The sequence below is a fragment of the Falco peregrinus genome, chromosome 7 (assembly GCF_023634155.1).
Source record: "Falco peregrinus isolate bFalPer1 chromosome 7, bFalPer1.pri, whole genome shotgun sequence".
Lineage (NCBI taxonomy): Eukaryota > Metazoa > Chordata > Aves > Falconiformes > Falconidae > Falco > Falco peregrinus.
The window spans coordinates 29,800,427-29,826,802 of NC_073727.1; the positions used below are offsets into that span (position 1 = coordinate 29,800,427).

Consider the following 26,376-nt stretch of genomic DNA (forward strand, 5'->3'; position numbering starts at 1 on the left):
TGAAGAGTTTGAATGAAAAGAGGAAGCATCGCTTCAACAAGATAGGGAAGGCGAAAAGATGAACATGTGTAAGGAAGTGTGATACAGAAACATGAGGGATTAAGAAACTCTTTGCAAGTAGCATTATGAGTGGATACAAGTGAGGCAAGTTTGCACACATTAAATTCAGCTTTACCACAACTCAGTGGAACAGTTGCGTTTGCGTACTTATTCCTCTAAGGCAGGGAAATGAGGGAGGGAGAACGGAGTGATGGGGAGGGCCATGCTCAGAGCTGACATTGTATCACTGAGCCGTGCCTCAGATCACTGCACTTACGGGGAAGGTTTGGTACTGTGTCTTCCACTGAATTCAGCAGCTTACAGATCAGGACCCTTAGATTTGGACTGAGAGATTTGTGGTTTACCCAGTCCAATACATTTTTCATACTATTAAGTGCAAAAGACATAGACCACTGGTCAATATCTTGAGAGTTCATTTACTGGCAATGCATGAAAATTGACGTTTTCTTCGTCATCATGCTGTGATAAATCCTCCATTAAAACTAGTCTTGTCTTGCAACACTTAGGAAATGTGGACAAAACAAAACTTACCTTCCCCTCTGTCCTTTCTCTGCTGCTTTGGGTATTTGTGGCTACTTCAAGATCTCAGGGGTGTTACTTCTGATTGCTGTCTGTGGCTGATGCTCACCTGGCCCTCTAACCCAGTTTACCCATGTTGGATAGGCTCTTGCATGATTCTTTCCAACTCGGACCTACACAAATCTGAATCAACTTGGGTTATCACATCACAGATGCAATCATGAGGCCTGTGAAACGTTTTGCCTAGACAAAATCGTGGCAGTATCGAAGGCTTTTCCTGCTAAAGAAAAAGATATCATATGAAATGCTGCTGGTTTTCAAAACCTTTGTGGCTGGCTGACTGAGCAGTCTTCTTGATGTATGAAGTCATCCAGGTGTGGTGACCATAGAACTGGGATCCTCCTGGTTTCTGGCTAGCACATGCTACTGGTTAGTAAACACTGCTCATGTTTATGTTATTGAAATGGAAGGAGTGGCTGTACAATCAATCGAGCAGCACTTGAAGAGGAAGGAAACTATTTATTTATTTGTCTGACATTCATGGTCTAGTGAGCATAGCGTAGTGCTGCAATTGTTGTTATTAGCAAATCTGGCTTTTACACTGATTTGCAGATGAAGAAAAAATATTCATGTAATTGTAAACTATGTGAATAAGCTTTGTCAGAAACTTTGAAGAATCCTAAATCAAAAGCTCTTGATTTCTGTTTCGCTTGAGTAAAAGTTAAAAGCCAAATTTCTTGTTTGTCTGTGTTGGATCTCCATTTAAGGAACTTTTAAAGCTTGATTTCAGTGGAGTTGCATCTTAAAAATTTATACATTCTGACATCAGATAGTGCTTTTACTACTCTTCAGTGTCCCCTATTATCAAATATTTGCATTAAACCAGAGCATGTTTCTAGCTTCCTGACAGATGTCAGTGAATAGCTCTGCATAATTTGCAGACTATTGTTTTTGATTAAATGTTCCAAAAAGCTTATTGGTGTCTTTTATTCAGTAATGATTTATATATAATTTTATTATATACTTTGACTTGATCTCCAAACACATAGAGGAAAAGCTTCTGCCTTCATACAGTCTAATAAAAAATAAGCAAGGATGATGAAAGGGAAAGGAAAAGAAATGTAAGAAAACAGGACTGTCCAGATTCACAGATCAATCGCTGTGCAACTTAACATTAAAGATGATTGCAAGTACTTGTTTAAATTAAATAGTGAAATAGACTATCCCCAGCAGTGGACAACCCAGTCACCCTTCTTTCTGACTTGGAGTTCATAAAAATACAACAAGAACTTATGTTAGTTTTTTGATTAGAAAAATCTTGTTTGTGCACCATGAAGCTAGATTTCAACTGTTTTTTCCTTTCATGAATGAGTTGGTCCCTTCTTTGAAGCAGTATATTAGTTCTTCCCTTTTGGAAAGACTGCCTGTGTCTGGGGCATATAAGATTGTATAAATTTAACAAACACCACAGTAAAATCACTTGCTGTCTAATTACATGTTTTATTTCCTTAAACTACCTCCTGTAAAACACCCAAACCATAACATGTAGAAAATCAAAAGAAACGTAATTGTTGTCTTATTCTGCTACACATCATTCAGTACCTTATGATATTATCTGGTAGTTTTAGTATTTTAGGGAGTTGCTGTTTTTTTAAAGGCATCTCTGTAAGTATGATGATATCCAGAATATTTTCCTTGGCTTGTCTTCTTTGGTAGTTTTTTCTCTTCTCTCCCTCTTTCTTTCAAAGAGAGGGAACGAGACTTAACTAAGTTCAGCAGAGTTGATACTTCCTTGATCTTGGTTGCCTTCTTTGACTAATACCAAATAATTTAAGCCCTCTTGATTCCTTGTTTCCATTAGCATGGCTGAAAGAATACTATCCGAATCTGCACAAGGAACATCACTATCTGCATTTAAAAACAAAAAAACAACAGACCAGTGATACACATATAATGTTAGATAGCAAACAAAATCAGACAGCTGTTGGAGAAAGTTGGTCTATTGACCGCACAAAGAGTGACTGATGAATCAGATTTATTTTCTGCTATTGCCTGTGTGGATTGTAGCTTTAAGCAAATCACTTAGGGAAGGTTGGTCGTCACCGTTCATACCAACAGGCAGCAATACAGTTATGAATACATGACTTGCTTCTTTTGGTAGTACAGATAGCTTGCATAAACCCAAAGTGATTTTAATCTCTACCTTTGTGTAACCCTGTAATAATACTGCTAAAGACTCCTGTAACACAGGCAGTTTTCTATGTACTAAATCATTATATACTGTCTCTCTAAAGAACTTGTAATATTCTGTTTTTCTAGAAGCTTGAACTTGGTCATCCAGAGTGGTTTTCCCAGTTTGAAAAACTTTATATGTTTTCCCTAATTTGATTCTGTTCATATATACAGATTTGCCTGAAATCTAATGCAGGGGATATGTCTTTTAAAAAAATGTAAAAATTATTAACTGAAGGCTCAGGTCATGACTGTTGATATTTTCTGCATTTATTTTTGTACCATGTACCCTCTTTTATTACTGTCCCTCCTTATTTTACTTCACAACTGGAAAATTAAGCATGTGAAATTCAGGGTTATTTGTCCAAAAGAATCACAAGCATTGTCCTGTTGCACCAGGCAACATACAACTTGTTATGTCACTATAATCACACACTCCCCTGAGCTATGAAGTCAGAAGTCTGTTCCACATGCTAGAGTCCATTAAGAAAGATTATCAGGAAAAGTCTGAAGGAGAATTTTGATTTTTAGAAACCTATCAGCAAGATGGGGATTGAGGCATGGAGCAAACTGTGGTCACATACCACAGTGACTGACAGCTACGAAAAATCATTTGATACTCACTTTGTCCGTTCAGGACTATTATGGCAATATTTAGTAATCCAATCCCGACTAAGCCTTTACCAACCAGTACAGCTGCTCTTTGTATTTGTTTTTTGTTTAATAAAGCTTTTAATGGGAACCCTCAGGGGCAAGTTGCTTTGGGAAAGGCGCACTGGCAAATGCTGAGGGCATGTTTGCAGCAAACTCTTAAGAGAGAAACCTTAAAATAAGGACCCAAGTAAAACTGGGTATTTACAGACCAGACATACGCCGGCTGACCTGCCTAAGTATAGAACGCTAGAGGAGCATTCAGATTTGTTTCCTGTATAAGTATCTGGAACTGATGAGGTGATGTTTACACAAATGTGAGTATGAGGTCACTGAGATATTTTTACCAGATATATAGATACATTACTAATTCTTTCCCCAATAGGTCTGAAGAACTACTGAATATATAAAATATTATGATCCTTTCTCAGCCTATGTGTCTCTGCGTTTCTCATTATAGAGAAAAAGAGATAAAAAAATCAAACAACTTGCCTTGGTTTGACTTTTTGAGCTTTGAGAACAAAATAAGCAAGAAAGGCTATTTTTGCAGAATATTCTTATCTTATCCAAAGATGAAGAACATAATGCTGATGACCTTTCTCCTATGACATGACACATATAAGCTACATTGCCATTTTCACAATGAGACTTTTGACTACAAGTGCCCTTTCACTGTTGTGCCATCTCTTGGCGCAGTGTTCGGCACCTATGAAAGCTTAGCACCATTCTGCTGTACAAACCAAAAAATCCATGCCAAGATGTCAAGCTATGTAGTACAATGCTTGCTTCTCATGGAAGTCAGCAAAGCAAGCAAATAATTTTTTCTCACTTAGTTAAACAATGGAGACAGAAGATACTGAAAATGAGGTACTAAGGGAAAAAGTCACTATATGTTGTGAAATTACTCCAGAAATCTGAGAGCTAGAAGCATCACAAACACCCTGGGAAGCCATAAGCCAATGCAGAGAATTCTGAATAATCTTTGGAAGTCCTTTCCAAAAAAATGTTACAAATTAGAGGGAAGATAGAGAGAAGCTGGAGTGGGGAGGCAGGTCAGTATATTAATGAGATATCATTCTTTTCTCTTCAATTTTAACATTGCTAAAATTAGTTGATTGATGTATAGTCATGCTGGGTTATACGTGAGTAAATGCAGGATAAACCATGTGATGTGATCCCCTCAGATTTCACAAGCAAAGCCTGGCTGAGCCAACAAAACACCCTGAGAGGAGGCGTCTAAGGAACACCTTCATGGAATCTGAAGTCGTGCTGGGGAGTCAACTCCAAACACTTAAATTCTGAGGAGTTCTCTACACTGCGAACTGCTGCATAGTGTAGTTACCAACATTTACTTTAAAGAACCTACCTCAGGGCATGAGGCGAGCTAATTCTGGCAGTCCAGAGCTTTGTATGGGCTGAAGCGGTACTTTGCTGAGAAGCAGGTTCCCACTGAACTCTGTGCTGACTCAGGTAGACTGCTTCCAATAACTAAAATGGCATGTTCAGAGCTCAGCACTGTACTTGCATAGATACCTGTCTCTCAGGTCCTAAACGCATGTAGCTTTGACCTTGCTGGACGCATTTCCTAGCAGTGGTGCACTTAAAGCACAATAACTGGGCCAAACTGCAGGTAAATGAATTACAATGCATCTCTCCAGGGGTAGGCAGAAGCTTACTTTAGAGAGCCCAGCATTAATTCACATAAGAAACTATGATCGCCTGACTCATACTAATGAGGGATGGAGTTTGTTTGCTTAGCCTCCTCTGAGGAGATGGATCCTAACCTGATAAAATCTGTGCTTCCCCCTTCCCAATCTCAGCATCTCAGTCTGCTGCTTCCTGCCACGGTGCCGAGCTGGCCCACAGATCCTGCAGTGTCTTTCCTTGCCTGCTCAGTAGGCTGTGTAGGCTCACAACATGTTTTGAAGTCCTGCCTGGAAGGGTGCAAATTTTTGTGATGTCCTGATAAGCAGACGGGTTTTTTTTGGTGTTTAAGTTCAGAAGGTGACAACATATAAGAAAAAAAAAGTGTCAGTAGAAAAGCTGATTGGTAGAGACTGAACAAACTGATCTAGAGATGCGGATCTTCTATCACATATATTTCAGGGCCAGATCCTCAGCTAGTGCAAATTAACAAAGCTCCATAGAAACCAGTGGGATGCCGCTGATTTACACCAGCTAAGTAGCCAGCCTGAGATGTTACTAAGTCTGGGTAACAATCCCATACGATGCTTAGCACCTTCAATATGGTAAGGTATTTCGAAGTGCAGCCACATTTGCTTTTTTCCTTTAATATTCTCTTGCCTTTCTCATACATACTCTGCCCTTTGTCCCTGCCACACAACGTATGTTGTAGTAAACAAGAGACTGGCTGACTTACATGGCTGAAAGATGTACCCCACAGTGAATGTTCAAAAGAAGCACTTGGTGACCTGTCTTTGTTAGGAGTGAAAAAAGTGGCTATTGAACCCTGACTTCCACACCTCAGCTATGCTGGCTAGCTCCAGGAGGTAGTTCCTGTGCAGGGAGTACTTTCCTGATACCTGCTGGCCACCTGGAGCTGGAGCTGCTGTTTCAGTTTCTGCACATTGCCAGTAAGGATATAAATAGAACAAATATATATCCGTTTTAATACTCCACTCTGGATTATATATCAGTGGAGATATATCTGTATTTCCTGTCTAATGAAGCATATGATCTTGCATGGTTTGACAGTGACTCACTGAGCTTTGCTATGCTCTCAGATGCTAAAGGTGCTAAAAGCAAGAATTTTGTTCATCCTGCATTTCCAATGCACTAAACTACTTGAAGCATTGACTGCTTGTCTTTGTTTTTATTTTTTACTAGATTTTTCAGAGATCTGTGAATTGAAACCTCTGTATGCAAGAAGCTGTCTTGGGAAATACAGATATAAACCTGTTTATTATCTTGTTTGTTATCACTTATAAGAGCACCAAAAAGGCCACTTCCACATTTGCTGCAATACATTAAGGATATATAAACAAGAAAGCATCCCCCTTCTCCAGGTCACAAAGCAGGATTCATTTTACTAAGTTTTAATTACCCAGATCTTACATGTCCAATGCAAGTTCCTTCCCTAGGCAGCCTTTACAGTCAATGCAGAGAGAACAGGAATGAGTTGCATTGTGGACAGGTTTATTGCACATCCCTACCTTTATACAATAACATCCCCTGAACGTGTCTACAACTCTGGTGACTGCCAAACAGCCTGGACAGCCAGTGTAAACACAGCGCCTAAGTCTTAGTTGCTTATATCTATACACCCATACTACACAAATGTCAGCTCTTATGACATCATATCATCTGATTTTTATACCTCAGTCCAAGGCAGAGTATTAGCATGACTTTCCTTGCAGTATCATGTGGCTCATGCTCACTCTCTGGAATTGAACAGCATTTTGTCTAGGGGACAAATAAGAAATGATCACACCATCAAGTCCACCTTTTCCCGCAGTGTTGTAACCACTCACTGTTTCGGAAGAAGCCTTTTTTCTGACCTCTGCTGGCTTTGGGTCAGCCACTCACTAAGCTAAGTGGGGAAGAGGATTACTGAATTTCAGAAAAATACAAAGGAGCCTAGATACAAGGTTTTAAAAATGTCTCTTATCAACACATCTGCTTTAGAGAAGCTTCCGTTTGTCCAAGTGATTAAGTTCAGAAAGGTGCGCAGACCAGTTTTTAAAAGGCAGCTGGATTTAGGAAAATAAACTGATGATTTTTACACAGGGAACAGCAAACCAGTACTACTCAGCTAAAGACAGCACAAACATATAATTCATGGTGAAATCATGGATTCCACATCTTAAAATCAAATCCCCTCAGTGCGAAGTTTTTCAGAAAGATTTAAAAAAACCTATGTGGTATTTTTAGCAAGTGCCTTAATTACTGAAAAAAGTAAATAACTGAGAGGCTGGCTTTGTAAGAAAAGTGAGAGAAGGAAATATTGCAAAATTTTGTTTTTTCTTCCCACATTTTTCAAGCTTATGGATTTAAAAATGATGGTTTTGAGGCCAAATATGTTTCCCTTTGGTCTTTAGTCTTTTACCCTGGATTTCCTCAGGCTCCCTCCAACTGCCCTGCATCTCCTCTCACCAAAGGAGCCACTTCTAGCAGTAAGAGCATGGTGCTCCGACACAGCTTCTGAGCAATTAATTTTTTCCTTATAGGTCTATAAGCATTTGTGGGGAGCAGCCCTGATAAGAATAGTCCTCCTGGGTCATAAAAGCAAGGAGCTGCTCCAGCTGCTTAATGCCCAGCTGTCTGATGTCGGCAAAGATGTTTGCCAAAACAAACAGGTGTTTCCATCTGTAAAGGGGCACACTTGGGACCTGAAAAAATATAGTGCTGTCTTGTACGTGCAAATGTAAAAAGTTACATCTGAAAATAGATGGACATTATTTTTACAGCAATGGAGGGCTGTCCTGTTAGCACGGTGATTCATGACATTTCATTTGTGCTGCTTGAAACTTCTTGAAAGGGGAAAGGACAGCTTATCTTTCAACAATGAATGGGAACTCTGGTGGTGGGGCCTCTGCTCAATCAGTTCCCATCGGAAATAAAACTCCCACTGATGCCTCAGTCCTCCAGCTGGATAGTGCTTCCTTCACTCAAAAAAATGTTGTTAATGCTGCTTATTGCCCACGATCAATGTCCTGGGAAAGCCTGTAAGAGCAAGAAGGAAAAACTCTAAACTGGTAGACCCATGCCTGGTCCTGAGTTTGCTTCCCTCCCTTCTGAAGCGGCAGTGCCAGGAGCTGCTGGTATTGCTGAAGCATGTTTATTGCCACTTGATGCCTCCTTTAGAAGGGTAACTCTTGCAATAACAAAGCTCATGTCCCTTTTGCCATCCCCACACTACCCTGTTAACATGCTGTCCAGACCACCAACATACTGTCTGTATTAGTTCACCCCCACTTGCAATCTGTGTGTCATACTGCACCAACATTCATTTTGTTGAGAAAATCTAACACTTTCCAGCTCTCCCACCTATGAAACAGCACCGACAGCATGTATAGACCTGCTAAAGGTGTGGCTACCTACAAGTAGGTAAGGCTCAAAAAGATTTGGAAGATGTATGATTCCATGTAGGGCTAAGTATAACAGTTATTTTGAGGCCTGTCATTTCACTTTGCTTGACATTTGGCTCTCTCTTTTGGAACCAAGTCTCCTGGTCAGAGCAAGCATTTCTTGGCAGGAGGCTTATGACAGGAGTTTCATTACACACAAAGGCCAATGACAGCGTAACGTTTTTGGAAAATGTTGTCCAGGACAATCCATTATGGAACAGTCTTTTGGGTTATTTGCTTCAGCTGTCATCTTTGTACTACTACTACAAACACAAGAAGTACTTAACTTAGTCCCAGCTAAAAATAAATGCAAATTAAAAGAATTACTCATTATACAGTGTTTTATAAATCACAGGCTAAGGCATATTCCATGCCCTGAGCGTGCATTTTAGTCTGGAAGCTTGACTAGAACCCAAATGGTTGGCTCTTGCTTAAATCAATTGCATTTCTGGAGCCTGTGTTTCACTGAACTCCACTGCATGAGATTTACATTGCAGGCAGAAAAACTGTTGAATTAATTTAAGGCTGGAGAGCTACAGAAAACTGACATGCACATGTCCCTGATCAGATAATCCAGCAACATTAAGCCATCACCAGGACTCTAGGCCTTCAGTCAAGTACGCAGCATAACATTTTAACAACAGGCTTATAAAGGCTGTAACTGGGGAAAGAGGGAGATAACCTACAGGCAAACTATGAATATACAGGGAAATGAATATGTGCATTGTAGAGACCTGTAAAGAGGTTATCAAGTATTTAGTCTTTTAAAACACATTTAAATGAAAGGATGACATGTAGATGAATAAAATTCAAGCTATACTGTTTCCTGATGGGCATTTCCTCTATGAAAATCACCAAATGAGCCTGAGAAGTTAAGGAGGAGTTTTGAGAACTGAAGGATGGAAACTGGAAGCATGGAAACAGTTGCTTTGCCTTCCCAACCCAATGCAGATTCAGCAGTGGGTCTGTGGCAACAACAGCTGGGCAGAGCCTGTGGAAAGGGAAGCATGGGGGAAGCCACAAGAGGGAACAGGGCAGCTGGTGGAGAAAAGGGTAAGTAAAGCTCAGGGAGACTGTGCTGAGCAAAATAGGCTGGCTCTGAGAGCTATTGCCAAAGCCCTGTCTGCAATAAATTGTCCTGCTTAACACAGAGGGCCAGATTTTACCAACTAGGTTATAAACAGGCTTAACGGAGTCTGCTTTAAAAAGTGATTGTCACCAACATATTCCCTGAATGTAATGTACATTACAGAGTAATTATTTTGACAGGAAATATTTTTCATTAGAAAACCATAGAATGCAAACAGGTTAAATTAAAAAATCAAAATATTTTGTGAAATCAAAGTAAAATATTTCAACTGATAAAAACTTTACTTTTGCAGATTTTCAGATGACATTGTTTACTAAGACTGCAATTTTTCTCAAGGTTTAGCCAGTCAGGAATTACTGCCGGATGTGAAAAGCTTTTTGTTCTGGCCCAGTCAGGATGCTCAATTCCACATTTAGATTATTTGAATCACAGTTGCACAGACAACTTCAAATTTAGCATCACCTTTTTTTTTTTTTAATTCCTGTCTTCACAACCTTAATAATGTTTTTATGTAATTGGGTTCTGTTACGTCCCATGTCTTAAGTATATCCTCCTTAATATCACCTAGTTTTCTTCGTTCACAGTGTGCAGAGCACAGGCACGATGCAACTCCTGGCTGGAGCTGTCACAGTTTGGACTGGGGTACAGGCTGCCTTACTTAGGGACCTAATTTATACCTTACTTTCAGACAACTACCGAATCAGGACTCCTAAAGTAATTGCCTAACTGCCATGTTTGCTTAATGGAGAGGGAGTAGATGCCTTTGACATTGGAACACATTTCCATTCAGAAGCCTTCCAAAGCTCTCCTGGCTGCACATAGAACTTAAGCATTTACTTTAGTGGAACAGGGTCAAGAAGTATCAAAAATCTAGATGCATGCTGGATGTCTTTGTGAGGCAGGCTCAGTTGCAATCTCATAGGGGTCCTTTTGCTTGGCTATCTTGTATGTGCTTTACCTAACACATTGTACCTAATGGCACCTAATTAATCTTTACAAGTTCATTATGAGAGGTAAATCTTTGCTGTTCCCATTTTATAGGCAGAGAATTTGAGGTGGTGATAAATGCAATGAAAAAACCTGCTGAATCCCACTTTGTTCTTGGGTAAGAGGTCATTGGGACAGCAGGTGCTGGCCCAGACTCACCTTCAAAAGCTTGGTTGATAACTCCAGTTGCTGCCTCTTTGTCTTCAAGGTAGTGGATGAAGGGCAGCGGAGATTGTCTTATCTCTTGCAGTTTGTCCTGAATATTAGAGAAAGTAGGTCTCTGGTGAGGTTCTTGGGCCCAGCAACTTGTCATCAAATCACATCTGGAAAAAAAATTGTTACAATGCAAACATTAAAGATAATAGAATCATCCATCTCAACACTTATCATTAAATCATCTCACAAGCAATTTTGGCCTAGATTTTCAACTTCTGAAAACTTTATATGCGGTACAAATATTATCTATCATCAGCTGCTGAGGGAAGGAAAAGCAGATTAAAGATCAGTTGTCAGGAATACTCACTACGAATGCTTTTAATTTTTCAAAAATGAATATTTTTGAGATTGGGGAGCAGCTATTAAAAAAAAAAAAAGAAGAAGAAGCAAAGAAGACACGTTAATAAGTGCTTTCGCAGAAGAAGTCACCAGTATTTTCTGAGAGAGCAGAATTCTCTTACAGGAGGTAATTCTCTTACAGAATTAAGAAAAAAAAAAGGGGGGGGGGGGCGGGATATCTAAACCCAGAAATGAATGTGATGCTATCAGTTTATTTAATCCTCCTTCAACTCATGCTACCTCAAATTTAGGGGAAGTTCAAGGCAAACCCTCCAGAACAGAGAGGGCTAATTTAGACTTCTGCCTCCAGACCAAAATAAATAGGAGTAAGTTTTCCCATCAAAGGCAAAAACGGTCTGAGTTTCCTCTGGGTGCAGGGATCCTAGCCCACCTTGTACAACACTATCTGTGGCATTCAGCGGAAAGCTGCCCCTCCTGTTTGTCTAAAGGATGGGGCTGATTTATATTGCTTACTCAACAGGAGTCTAGGCTACACAAACCCAAATCCTACAAAAGCCAGGGGGAGCCAGGCTAAAAACCAAAACACATCCAGCACCTGGACATGTTAAGTGTTGGGAGCGGAGAAAGGTCTTAGCCTCAAAACCAGAGAGCAGCGTTTGAGCAGCCAGTGAAAGGCTGGTTCAGGAAGCTGCTACTGGAATGTGGAGTATTCACCTCTAAGCCCTAAGTTCAAATCCTCCTCTGACAAACAACCTCCCAGACCTGCTGCTATGTGATACCAGGCGTTACTGAGTTATGTGAAATGAATTGGCTTGCTCAGATCCTTGCTTATCCATCTTAAAAAAGAGACTGCTGTCCTTCACCACAATTGGGTATTTTATAAAGCCCTTGATGACAGGCCGGAGAAATTTCTTGACTTCTGATTTTTCAATGACATTTTTCATTAAAGTATTGGTGTTGGGTAAGAAATGTGAGTAGAAAAATTGTTTCAGATCCACTTTTCATTAACCTGTATCATGTGGTTGTGGAGCTTGACACAGTGATTTTGTTTTTTCAAAAGGATCCAATGAAGTCTTGAAAATCTGTTTTAAAAAGTGGTAGTGACTTCCTAATGCTCTGAAACACTTCATCTTACTTTCAGGTAGGTGTACTGGTTATTGATGACACTGGAAATACAGATGGAAAAGTACTGAATAGTACCTAAACTGAGGTGAAATAACTATGGTTTTCCTTCTGCTGCCAGCAAAGTGTCTATCACATTGACTTCAAAAGCCAGCCTTGGACGCTGGCAGCTAAACAATCTGCTTTCTAGTCATGCTGGTTGGTAGGATATTCAAGAAAAAACATGAGTTCAGGTGCCATTCTCCACTAGGTTAGCACCTGGGTTTTCATAAGCCGAGCCTTGTGCAATGAGGAGTGGACTAAGTACGCTGCTCTTCTAATGGAAAGGAAGAAACAGACAGCCATAGGCAAGCAGAGGGAGAAAGAAACAGGAAATGATATGTCATAGACTCATAAAACAGTTCAGGTTGGAAGGGACCTTTAAAGATCATCTATTCCAACCCCCCTGTCATGGGCAGGGACATCTTTCACTAGATCAGGTGGCTCACAGCCCCATCCAGTCTGACTTTGAACACTTCCAGGGATGGGGCATCCACAGCTTCTCTGGGCAACCTGTTGAGTGTCTCACCACTCCCACTGTAAAAATGTCTTTCTTATATATGACCTAAACCTAATGTCTTTTCATTTATGAAGCAAGAACATGACAAATGTGGATTCTGAATATTTTTGTATTCCTGAGACCAATCTCTACTTTCTAAATAATTAATTTCTTATTGGACAATCTGCTTTATAAAGTCATTCAGTTTTGTTATTAAGTGGGGATATTCGTTGCTGCCAAAACATTCAGAACTGGAGTTTTCTCATTTTAATTATATTCCATATTCATATTTCCTAAATCAGATTACTTGCTGGTTGGCTTAAAATATTAATACCAGATAGAACTGATATTGTTCACAAAGTATTTAATTCAGATAGGCTTTAGGTTTCTAATTACAAAAACTTTAACGGTCTTTCAGAATATATCTGCAAATTTTGCATGGACAGCTATTTGTGGCATAATATTTAGCTCTCAAGGCATATTGTGACATACAAAGTTTGAAGTCAAATGGCCTAAACTTTCAGTAGCACAGAAATGCATCAGCACGAGACCAGTCAAGATGGTGAAAGCCAGGTTAATATGGCAAGATGAATGACAGCTTGAGCACATTCCCATATTTTGGGGGTGCCAGACATGGGGTAGCAAATAGTGCATTGCTTCAGCATGAGGAAGAGACTCAGAGGATTCCTGTACTTCATGGGGAAAGCCATTCAGGAAGAGATAAAAAATAACAGATCCAAACACAACATCAACTAAAGGCTTATGTTAGGTTTAAGAACTAGCCTGTACACCTTCATGTACACACCTGGACTTCGCAACTGTGTTTTACCTGGGTGGGACAACTGGTAACCATATGTCCAATAGGGCTGCATATGTGGGGCAAATAAGAATGTGAGAGCCTGGAAAACCAAAGAGCTAATATTCAGTACTTAATATTGGAGGCTGTGCTTTAATGCACAGGAGCTACAGGACATTACCAGTTTTCTCTCACATGACATGGAAAATACAATTGATGTGGGGATTTTCTTAGAAAAGGAGAAAATGTGTTGGGGTGTAGAAGAGCCCCTGCTTTCATCTGATGCATTCTGAGTGATCTCTTCTCTCCCACCCTCCAAATCCCTCCAGGGGGGCATTCCCAGAACCAAACAGCCAAAGTTCTTAGTTACCAAACTAGTTTCTTCATCAAACTCAGTTGTGTAACTTTGCATGGGAATGAGCATTTGGTGAAACTGTAGCTTCAAGTCAGCAAGTGGCACCATGTTTGTACAAATTCTCCTGGCTGTAATCTGCAACCTTTGAGGATCTATGTTAAATTAGCTCAGTTCAGTCCAAACCTTGGCATGCTCTTCCATACAAGCCTCACACCCAGATAGCTGTGCCAGATATGGATCTCTGACTGCAAAAGTAGTGCCATCTGTACATCTAATTCATATTTCAATGAACGTGGCTCATTTATAGATCCCCAAGCCGCTTTACCAATTCATTATCAAGCTTTACATATCCACACTTCTTTGGGGGAAAGTAGATGATTACTCCCTGGAGTAACATCTTGTAGAGGTGAAGGGGAGAAATTCTCCCTGCTGCCAGAAAAAAAAAACCTCCAATCCCACTTCCTTAGGGCTTTTACACCCCAAGGTTTCTGTGTCAGTCCTGCTTGCCCTTGCAGTGTAAGCCTACCACAGACTCCTAAACACTTCTCAGCTGAAGTAGTTTGGCCTTTGAACTCTCTTCCTATCAGTGATGGTTTGTTTTGTCAAATGACAATGAGCAAGTCAAAGTGCAGAGGAGACAATTACTGACTGCTGATGTCCTGATGCAGGTTCAAAACTACAAGGAGGGAAGCAGGAATGTCAAGAATCCCAGCATGCCATTAATGACCTAGCAAAGTAGCAAAAAGCTATTTATGTTACTGACAGAAGCTGCATGCAGGTGCTGAGTGTTCACCAAATGAGATAAAAGATGGTACAAGAGTCCACGAGCTCATTCAGCCCCTTGGCTTTCAAAAACTATGTTACTGCTATTAGGCCCTGATCCTACAAGTTACAACAGGCAGACTAGCATTTAAGCCCTACCTGCTATGCTAAATTTAATATTGGGGACCCTAGAAATTATTTCAAGCAAAGTTTTCTTGATTCTTCTGAAGATCTGGTCACTTGTTTTGAAGGCTAATTATGAGCCTTTGTGTGTGAGCTTGAATATCAAACTAGTACATGGATAAGCATTAGCTCCTCTGCTTTTCTACCCATAGGATAGCTGCCAGGAATTTTTTGAGAAAAATTTACAGCAGAAAATGTTGAAACTGAAATTGCTTTGGGATCTCATTTGCCTGTGACTTCCAGTTTTCACTCTGTTCTCAAAATCCTAATCTCTTCAGTTCTTCCAAGTGCTAAACTTGAGGTTTTTTTGTTGCTAATATGGTGTTTCAGCTATACCTACATAATGATAAATAATCACCCTCTCTGGAACTCAGAGCATGGTTATTGATATGAGACCTATCACAAAGATCTGGGCTTGCCAATCACAGTATTATTCTCAAGCCATTTCCTCAGCCCCATGAGTAAGAACTGTGCATTTTAAGTAGCCTCTTCTTCCATTTGCAGGACCAGCTGTCAAGTGCATTGCTGTGGCTGCTTATGCAGAGTGGGTGATACAGGACATGAAATTAGACAATATTGAGTGATTGTTTGGCTCAGGTTCAACTTCCTCCTTTATACACCTCTGGCCAGTATGGGTTTGACACACTATATGTATTTATTTTATTATTTTAATTGAAGAATTTTACAATTAAACATGAATTTTGTGGTCAAGACAAATGGGAATTGTGAAAGCTTTGTTCATCCAGCTCAGCTAAAGACTAACCAGAAGTGTAGACTTCCCTTTTGCTGTACTGTTTCAGCTTTTCTTATTGGCTTTTGTAAGACTTTTATTTGCCAAGAGAGCACAGCTTATTTTCCACATATGTTCTGACATTAGCCTAATTCCTGCAGATACATTGAAAGAGCCAGTTGTATCTGCTGTTGCAGGCACATGGTGTTCAGGGAACAGTAAATTCTTTCTTAAAGCCATCTTAACTTTTAAGCCACACCATCAGCCACTCGCAGCCTGTTACTACATTACTACCAGATTTATGCCCAATACTGACTTTATATTGTCTCTGAAATCCTGCTTAAAAGACCACTATACATGTATCAACTTCAACACAAGTTATTACTCACAGGCTGCATTCCCTGGATTAACTAGTAGCGGGTTGGCAGCTACAAGTGCTAGATGTTTTATTGAGAAAAAAATGGAGGATGTTGAACTCTGCTTGGGTATAAGTAGCATTCAAAATTATGTCCACCTGGCAATAAGTCTCTTCCTTCTTATATATTTAAACAAAAATAACTTACAGGTCATCAGGACAATTGTTTGGAGATTCTAGCCTTCCTCCTGATCGTACATGGTGTAAAACTTCTGTATTGGAGAAACCTGGATATGGTTGTTGACCCAAAGTTAATGTTTCCCACACTAAGACTCCGAAAGCCCTAAGAAACACAGACAAAACCACAGTTATCATGAATAATCTGCCTATCAACATTTAAAATGTCTCTAGCCTAAGAGCAAGACTCGGTTAGAAAAATTAGGAGTAAGAAGCTTTTATTTGTTGTAAAACAATCCATATGTCCTTAAGCCAGCCTCTGGAATAGCTAAAATAAATGTGTAGAACTGACACACTTTCCCAGACTCACTGACATGCAGCTTAGAAGACCAAATATAGCCACAGCTTCCCTGGGCAACACTCTGCTTGAGCATGTCCTCACTTAAACAAGTGCTTAGAAATCTCTAGAGGTGCTGGAAATGGAGAAAGACAAGTTTTCCTAAGCACCACTCACAAAGCAATCAGCACCTCAATTGGTTTGGCACAGAGCACTGAAGACCTTGCTTAGATAGATTTAAGAGTTGTGGTGAAATGGATGGGCTGCTGTGGGTAAGGACTTGGGGTGGGCTATAACCCACCATGAGTACCTATGGCTACTGAAATCTAAACTTGGGTGGATCCCAGGTTTAATGGATCTGGTTTGGTTTGGTTTTGCATCCTGACAGTGAGTCTCTGCTTCTTCACCATAAACTCAAACCCGCCCAAATACAGACTCTAAGTAAACCTCCATGGCAAAGTACTATGACCTTCTGCAACGATGCTGAGAAAATAGGGCTTCAAAATAAAGAAGACACCAGAAGAGGGTGAAATGGTAAGGGGAAAGTATTTGGCTGTAGGAAGGAAATGGCAATTAACCTAACGGAAAACAAAATGGAAAAGCATGCAGGCAGTCAATTCACTGCCCAATCAAGCAAGAACCACATTGTGGTCCTAACACAAAATTGTTTGATTGAGTGACACTAGCTCTTTCCAGCCAGAATCCAAAGCTAGGGCTCAAGGCATTAAGAAATATATCCATAGCAGGTACTGTCGTGGTGCCAAACTTCATTAGCTCATTAAAATATCACTTAGGAGGAAATCTGCTTTAGCTTTAAAATTATTAGAGATGGCAATATGCAACTTCATCATTCCTCCTGTAAACCAATATTTTCTTGCTGTGAGGTTCAGCATGATTATTCCCACAGCTGTGTGGCTGCTATAACTCACCAGACATCAGAGCGATTTGTAAAGACACCATCAATGAGGCTTTCAGGAGCCATCCATCTGATAGGGAGTAGACCTTCTCCTCTTTTCCTGTAATAATCATTTTTATAGATATCCCTGGCAAGTCCAAAATCTCCAATCTTTACTATCCGGGAGGAGCTCTCATATTCCTTCTCAGACACAAGACAGTTGCGAGCAGCCAGGTCCCTGATTTGTAAGACAGAAACAGGAGGATGGAGTCAGCATTGCAGAATAATTCAGGTCAGAAGGGATCTCTGCAGGTCATCTGGTTCAGCCCTCTCTTCAGAGCAGTGCCAACCCTGAGGTCCAATCCAGTAGCTTAGGGCCTCATCCAGCTAAGTTTTGTGTATCTTCAAGACTGGGGATGACACAGCCCCTCTGGACGACCTATTCCAGTGATTGATCCTGCACGTTGTGAACAATATTACCTAACTTCCATTCCTGTAACTTGTGCCTATTGTTTCTCATCTCTTCCCTGTGTACCTCTGAGGAAAGTCTGGCTCTGTGTCCTTGCTATCTACCTATTAGCAGTATATGTATATATATATATATCTACCTATAAGACAGTAAATGAATCTCTCCACTTGCCCTTCTTTTTGTTGCATGGGATAATTCTTGCCTAGGGTGCACTGAGTCCTGGCTTCAGACTGTAGAGTAGCCCACCATTTTGTGAGAGAACTGTAGGTGATTTTTAGCAGAAAAGCATAAAACTAAATTTTACCACAGTTCTCTCACCTTCCCTATTACACTGTGACATCTTTCTAGGCATTTTTTCCCAGGCAAAATAATTAGTCCTGATACTGTGGGTAAACCTTGGAAGACTAAGGAAATAAGTTCTGTACCTGTGTATAAAATGCATTTTCTCTAAATAGACACAGCCTTTGCAAATATCCAAACACATATCCAAGAGGTCAGTCACTGTCAGTAAGGGACCCTGGAGCTACAGGAAACAAAGACAGAAGGTTAGGCATGTCTTTCAGCTCTACAAACTCAGAATGACAACCTCCCTATGCAAATATGGTATTGTTTCCTCATTTGAAATGAGTAAGATATTTCCAAAACATGTGAAGCACAGGTGCAAAGTCTCTGTATGTCAACAGGGCAAATGCAGGGTAAACTGCCAAATCACTGCGCTGCAAGGCAGGTGAACACTGTTCTTTGACTGGGGACTAAGGCTATCCCGAGACTTTCAGAATTGTTTCTTCATCACAGTGGAAGGAATGGGACCTGAAAATTTCCTCCTACTGTCAGATCAGGTTAGCTTGCTGCTGTATTAATCAGTATCATATATTATCCTAGTACAATACATGTATATACATTTCAGTAGAGTTCAATACTGACTGTAGATTTGATCTGATCACATAAATGAACTAGACAATTGCTATAATGCTATAAAATTTCAGTGTTGGGTCCTTTTGACCTACAGTCCTACCATCTATACTCTTAATCTGCATGCTAACTACAGAAAAAATTTACTTAGTTAAAGACATGTACTCTTTATTCTTTTCTCCTCTTTCCTTCTAATGAATTTGAGGATACAGGCAAGGAACAGCATCTTCTTACATGCCTGGACTGTGCCTAGCACATTAAGGATATTGCTGCTATTCAAAGACCAAAAAAAAATCCTGTGAGGCCCAATAGGCCAGGTACATGACCATCATTATTTATGATCACTTTTCAAAGGACTGATCATGGTATCCATAGTGAGAAACTCAGAAGACATCTCACAACTGAAAACACAGTTTTGGTCAGTGGTCTAATGACATTCACAGCAACTCTGAATGCAAGGTCAGCACTCAACATTGAGGTCTGAGGGTGTTAGGGCAAAGCCAGGTCAGACCTTGCAGGTACAGAAACAGCTGAACATCACCATGGCCTTTGAGAAAAGGAAAAACTGAGAAACTGTGGGCAGTTACATGATAAAAATACAAGTCTCATGGTCTTTACCATACCTTTTGCTTTCTGGCTCCTCGTAAATAGCTAAGTAGATCCCCTCCTTCCATCAGCTCCAGTATAAGGTACTGAGGTTCATTTAACAGGCACACACCAAGTAACTTCAGAATGTGGGGGTGATCAAATTTACTAAACAGAAGCAAACAACTGTAAGATTACATATGGAGCACCCAGTTGGTTGATAGCTAATAAAGCGCACATAGCTGCAAGCAATGAATGAGTAGTCTGGTCTTTACAATCCTGCCTCTACCAACAACATGATTTAGTAACTCACAGTGCCTGGATTTGCTCAGTCACGGGGAGAGTTCAGGGCCATCCTTTCAAAACACAGGCTTACACTGCATTTTGATGGGCACTCTAATGCACACATGCGTATTAAAAGCACACTTCATCATATTTCCAGGAAGCAAAGAAACGTGGCAAACTCATCCAGGAATACATGAATTGCCACCTGTACATTAAAGCTGTGTACATTATTTTAATAGTGTACTTTTACTACTATATTCACAGTAGAACTGATGATTCAGAGAAATGCACAGAGAAAGGTAAAAGCACAAGGTGCGACATATTCTCACAATTCAGAGAACTGTTTCTCACAGTACATTTTTAAGAGAAAAAAAATATACATCAGGAATACTTGCAGATATGCTAGTAATTGCGTGTGTCCAAAAAGATGGGGATTACCACAGAGCAATTAGCACTCTCAGATCTAGTGCTTTTCATAGAATGAAGAATATTTATTGCCTGTGTGAGTGCCTGTGTTTTTACAATCACATTTCTTGTGTTAGAAAATGGTTTTCCCTTCACACTGCTGTGTGAAAGGACTTGCACCAGCACTCAGAGAAACTTGACTCTACTGTGGGAACTGGTGCTGTCCAAAATGCTGTTAAATGCACCAGTGTAAACAAACAAATAAAAGAGGGACATTTTCCTTCTAAAGTCTTTCAGTTCACATAATCTTAGGCATGGGCAAAGACTCTAGCAAAGTGTGATTTTGAATTCGACGTTTCCACTTAGCCCCTAGCACATACCTCTCAATCAGACAAACTTTGGCACTCTCAAGAACAAAAGAGGGGAAGGAGCACCTGGCACTTTCCTTATAGTTCAGCAATCCTTTCTCCACTGAGCTGTCATTCCTGACTTCTCAAGTGATGGGATCCACCCAAGAATTTGCTACATATATTTGTACACAAATGTCTCATCAATAACCTATATCAAATTACTTTTTGAAATACAGGCCATTCAATTTCCCCATTGCTGCATAGCAATACTAAAAGAAACAAATAGTCCTTGCTTAACTGGGACAGTATGCATAACAGTACAATTCAAATTTTAATGAACATCCAAAAAGGCAAGCAAAATAAAAGTTGCATTTAAATATCTAATAACAGGGTTTGTAAACAATCAGGAACACTTATTTTTCATTTCTGCCCTTGGTTTCATTTGTTAGACCTTACAGATGAACATCAAGAAAAATCACTAAGGTCACCATGAGGGCACTAAATAATTCTTTCTTCACATTTAAAAAATGCAAGATTTAAAGAATAGAAAACATATAATTTTTTATTATTGTTTAATGACTACTGGGATTATATAATGTTTAAACTTTTCTATTCTCTTTATTTCTATGTCTCATTGTATTAGTGGATATATATGGACCCACATCATTGTTTACATTTAAACATAAGACTTTCCAATTATATATTTTTCCAGTAATTCTGGTTTTGGATTATTAGCTACAACAAGAAAGCAGAACTGGGAAAGCTTCAGAGACTAACCATGGTTACATATAATTTCCATACTTCACAGAAAAGAGACCTTAACTGGGTTTATGACTGCTAGGTAGACTGAAGAGAGATTGTAGGAAGTTTATGCACAACACTTACTCTTTTTCATCAATTTACACTTTAATTACATGGTTCCATTTTGGTTTTCACAAGCTTCTTACCTCGTTCAATGTATAAAGTGTAGAAAAAGTTAGGTAAAAAATGCAAGATATTTTAAAAAAAATATGTAAACACAAAAAAAGAATGCTGTGAAAATCAATTTCAAATTTAATAACACTATGTTTTCTGTACAGGATATAAAATCCTTCATTTTTCAAAAGATGATTCTAATCCTGCACTCGTGAAATAAAAGTCGGAGAAGTGCAGAAGTGCATCTGAAACCAAAAGCACACTCTCAGTCTCATGTTACCAGCTGAACTTCTACTTGTTTCTGTGGAGACTCTGGAAAACCAGATTTCTAGCTGACACACAGACCTTTCTGTGAAATCCTCACACCGGCACCGGTGAGAGATGCATTGTTAAAGTCTACCTCGATAGAAGAGGTATGTGGCAGCCTCTAGTGGTAAGTATGCACATTTTTTAAAAACAGTTTCTACAGTAAATTGAAACTTCAAGGTATCAGCTTGTTTTGATATATCTGGGAAAATGAGATTAGCCAAGTGATGCCCAATTGTCTTTTACAGGTAACTTATTTTTAGGGGAGCAAAGATACTGAAATACATCAGTCCAAACACAAATAAATCCATGATGTGAGCATACTGAACCGGCGCTCTGTATCTTAAATTTTGTTAACCAGATGTATAGCTTTATTTTCATAAGATTCATAGGGATTAATTTATTTTTTTAGCAGAAACAGGAGAACACCTCAAAAATACCACAGTAATTTGCTTAGAGGGAAGTGTTGCTTTCATTCCTCTTGAAGGCCATCACCCTCACATGCTAGTGGCTTCAAACAGTGCCCAGTGGCAGAGCTGTCCCTACCTCATTAAGTGTGCCTCCTTCAAGAATTCACTCTTCTCGTGGTCTGTTGCACCCTTCTTCAAAGTCTATTCAACAGAAAGGAAAAGTGTAAAACACTTAGGTCACCATCACCATGATCACATAGCTTAACTAAAGCGATCAGACATAGACATGACCTTAAATACACATTATTTTCCAGCAATCATTACAAGGAGATAGGCTCAGCTTTAACTGACTTGCAAGAAATACTGCAAGGAAATACCCAACTCTGTCAGCACCTGTTTCTGTGGTATAACTTCTGAGCCAAATCTCTCTGCCCATCCCATTCTGTTGCCAGAGAAATAGCTGTAATTACCTTGACTGCTACTTTGGATTCTCCACTTCCATCTGCCACGATATCTACTACAGTCCCTTCATACACCTCTCCAAATGCTCCACTTCCTAACAATTTTTGCAAGTTCAGTTTGTGCCGAGGGAAGGCTGGCAATGATTCAATCTCTGCTTGAGACGGAAGAGTGCTAGAAAACAGCAACGCTGGTCACTTGTTCATACTAAGAATGGTTGAAATGTTATTAAAATTCTTCCTTAAAAGAATCTGTTACTATTTGTCTTATCAGGTACATTTAAGGAGAGCTTGGGTGAAGCCTGGATGTTTTGGAAGCTATTGGAAAACACCAGGTCCTCTTCCTTCCCTGCGCACTTGTGTTTCTTGCCAGCGTTAGCATGCAGGGTGAGCTGGGGCAATGCAAGCCAGGGCGCAGAGAGCCAGCATGGCAGGGTGGACTTCAGAGCAGACCTGCCCTGCAGCGCAGATGCAGCCCTTAAGTCCACCTTGAGGTGTCAGGGATGAGTGCATTGATGAAAACCAGTCCAGGGAAGCCTTCTAAGATGCTTTTGTCCTGAAAATAACATTTGCCGCAAGGACATACCTTACAGCATAACAGGCATTGGCTAGTCCCACTGTCTCAGCTGTCCCTCTGAGTTGAGCTAATTCTTTATCTTCCTTGATAAATACCGTCTGTCTAGGCAAGGCTTGTTTTCTGGATTTCCCTCTTTGGTGCCATACTGGAACAGAAAAGCAGACCGTCAGATACTTCACTCTGAGACCATCGCAAGCAGGCTGAAAGGCTACAGGTTCCTTGTTATTCTGTTAAACTGATGCCTCCCCCCCACACCCAGCAGCTTGTGTAAGCAAGAGATTTCCATCTGGCCACCATGTTTTTCCCACAAAACACAGAGAACTGCTTCTACAACTGACAAATCAGTCAAGCATTCACTTCTGTATGTGGCAAGACCCAAGTTCGAAGGGCTGCTGACGTATCCCAGGGAGAAGATAAGGAGTGAGAGGGCAGGACCATCACATAGACAGCTACATCTCAGGGTAATCTCTACATCCTTTCTTTAGGGACAAAGTTTAAGAGGGGGAAAAAAGGAACCCTTTGGTGAATAAGCAAAGTACGTAACTTGAGAATTACAAGGTACAAGTTCTTATAAGGATACACAGGAATGTCAGTTTCTTCAGCATTCCTGTGCTCACCCTGCACAGGGAGAAATGCCTGAGGATGGAGTGAATATCCTGTCCTTGACACTGAAAACATAACCAGCCATCTCTAGAGCCTCAAAGGATGAAAATATGCAAAGTCCTGCCAGCTCCCACCCTGGGGACTCTTCAGCATTTCCTTAAACCCAGAGGCCTATCATCTCCTGCCATCTGAACTGTGATTACTGAGACTTGGCAAACCAAGGATATGCAAAAAACTCAGCCAGTTACCAAAACCAAATAGCATCACCACAGTCAAGCCCAGCACAACTCCGATCATAGCAGCAATGGCAATGATGGTGTTTGGGGAGATCATAGTATCTGTTAAATAGAAGAGGAGAATTGATCAATGACAGTATACAAATTATATCAATCCTACGGAGCTGAGCAAACTAGAACCCTCGAGCTGCCTGATGTGTAAATGTCTTCCTCTGCCCAAAGCTCTCTTGTAGGCTGTATGTAGATGTCTGCATTTCGTCCGAGTAATCCTCCTCCCCCAGCTCTTGGCCATTCCTGTGGTGATGACCTACTGTGTACACGGACAGAGAAAATGCTGAATTGTTTGATCCACTCAAGGTGGGATTTTCAAAAACACCCATAGAGTGTAGGTCTAATGTTCTGGCTGAAGGCAAAAAGTAAACCTCACATCCTTACCCAGTGTGGGAGCTTGCCTTTATTTCAAGATTCATACCATAATGCACAGTGCAGGGCCACAGAGACAAACTGGTATGAATGCACAGAAGCAAATTTCGGGTCTACTGTTCCATACAAAAGAGTCTGGATAAGCACCTGCAGCTGGGGTCACCATATAAATGTCACTGTTTATTACCTCTTAGACACATTACTTTACTTGTGTGCAGCAACATCATTATTAAAACAGCAGGTCTTTTCATAAATTGCTATAATTATTCTGAATAAAAAGCTTGATTAACATAGTAAGAAAGTACAAGATATACCTTCACCCAAAATTATATCCTTGCTTGTGTCACTGTATTCACCAAGTCCCAGCACATTTGCAGCTGCTGCTCTGAACTGGAAAGTTCCTTCTAAGTTCTCAGCCTTCCATGTGCAAACACTGGCACAGGAGCCATTGTAAACCACCTCCCATGAGGACTTGACTTTGCTGGTGTTGTCAGACTGCTTCCTGCAACAGGCACAGCAAAATAACACCGCTATGTCACTAACACAGGGTGGGCAGTTGACTGCTTCCCCCCGCTTTCTTCACTTCGGTTCCACGGCCTTCACAACACCTCTCTGCCTGCATGAAAGCTCAATCTGGTTGTGGGATTTTGGATAGGGAGCAGAAAATTGTACCATGCCACTTCAGCAATGTTAGGAATCACACAGCTTTAGCTTGGCATTGGACATTGAATGCTAGAACCTTTTAGACACAAAAAGCTCCAGCACTCCTTCACCCGTTTCAACATACACCTCACAGCCAAGATTTCAAAACTTTCTTATTTAGCTTTCAGAAGAAAAAAAAAAAAACATTTATTTTTGTGTCCTGTCAGAGGTTTTCGCTTTCCTGGGCCCAGAGTAATTCAGTGGCTCTTGTGCATCAGATTTCACAAGCTAAACAGGAAGCAGGTCATTGGCAGTGAAGACCCAATTCTTTAGCTAGCCAGTTTCCCGTAGCATCTGCTGACTGCTGGGTATATTTCTTCCTTTCCCCATTGGACTGAGATTGATGGCTCACAATAAATTCAGAGCTGATTATTCACCAACCAAAAGAGGACCATGTATTTAAACTTGAAAGGCCATATCTGAAATATCATTTCATGTCACACAAGACACTAATATTTCACGTGAAATGACCTTCATAAGCACGTCGATCATTCTCCCAACATTCTTTAACGCAGAAAAAAGGTCAAACTCTTCTAAACCAGAAAGACATGGAAAAACTGTGTTCATGTCCTTGGTGTGTACATGTCCCTACCAGAGCTGTATGAAAAACAGGGGTTGTTTCAAAGGGCTATGTAAATATTTTTTAGAACGCTATGCAACTGACCTAACATTTTTCTATCTGGTATAAAAGGACCATGAGGCTCAAAGTGAAATTCAGTCAAAAACATCAGCATATGCAGAGTCAGACTGCAGTAGAAAAGCTTATTTTATTTTAAAAACCTTACCTCACTAATGCATTGTGATTCTGGAGATGAATAAGAAGCTGGACCCTGGAGAACACAGTGGCTAATGCACAACCCTGGCACAGGCCAAGGGACTGTCCTTTCTTTAGTCATCCAGAGCAACCCAGGTACAAACTGGCTGTCGGCATATCAAAATTATTGTGGTCTCATAGCATACAGGTCAGTGCTGCTGTACGCTTACAGGACTGTATGGAGGAAGCTTACAGCACCAGGAAAATATGTCTGGGTGAAAACTTATACAGGTAAAGTATGCCCAGCTCCACAGTGCTGTCAGCCTTTAGCTTTCATAAGGACAGACTTAACTGAGGAAAAAGGAGTAATAGCTGAGTTTAAAAAATTGCTTCCCTCCACCAATCCTGATTTCAAACAATGTCATAGGAATATCTCAGAAGATGGACTCTCCTCATTTTTAGATAATGCATTAATCAAGCCATGCACTAACTGCCTGAAACAGACCCCTCCAGAGTCATGGTCACAAAATGAGAAATTTCAAAGTCACTGCACACAGCAATGTACTCTGACCTGTCCATTCAGGCCTTCCAATG

General features: G+C 40.3%; 1 protein-coding gene across 1 annotated transcript in view; it reads right to left on the bottom strand.

Annotated features, from left to right (window-relative positions):
- Positions 1-2,341: 2,341 nt before the first annotated feature.
- The window catches only part of ROS1 (ROS proto-oncogene 1, receptor tyrosine kinase), a 71,659-nt gene continuing 47,624 nt past the window's right edge, over positions 2,342-26,376 (bottom strand). The window contains exons 34-44 of the mRNA XM_055810730.1: positions 24,641-24,828; positions 23,916-24,005; positions 23,074-23,209; positions 22,500-22,662; positions 22,166-22,230; positions 19,397-19,526; positions 18,287-18,384; positions 17,427-17,630; positions 16,192-16,326; positions 10,786-10,949; positions 2,342-2,487 (exon numbers count right to left, since the gene is read on the bottom strand). Of these exons, the coding sequence (XP_055666705.1) occupies positions 2,342-2,487; positions 10,786-10,949; positions 16,192-16,326; positions 17,427-17,630; positions 18,287-18,384; positions 19,397-19,526; positions 22,166-22,230; positions 22,500-22,662; positions 23,074-23,209; positions 23,916-24,005; positions 24,641-24,828 (1,519 nt within the window). The remainder of the gene's footprint in view (positions 2,488-10,785; positions 10,950-16,191; positions 16,327-17,426; positions 17,631-18,286; positions 18,385-19,396; positions 19,527-22,165; positions 22,231-22,499; positions 22,663-23,073; positions 23,210-23,915; positions 24,006-24,640; positions 24,829-26,376) is intronic.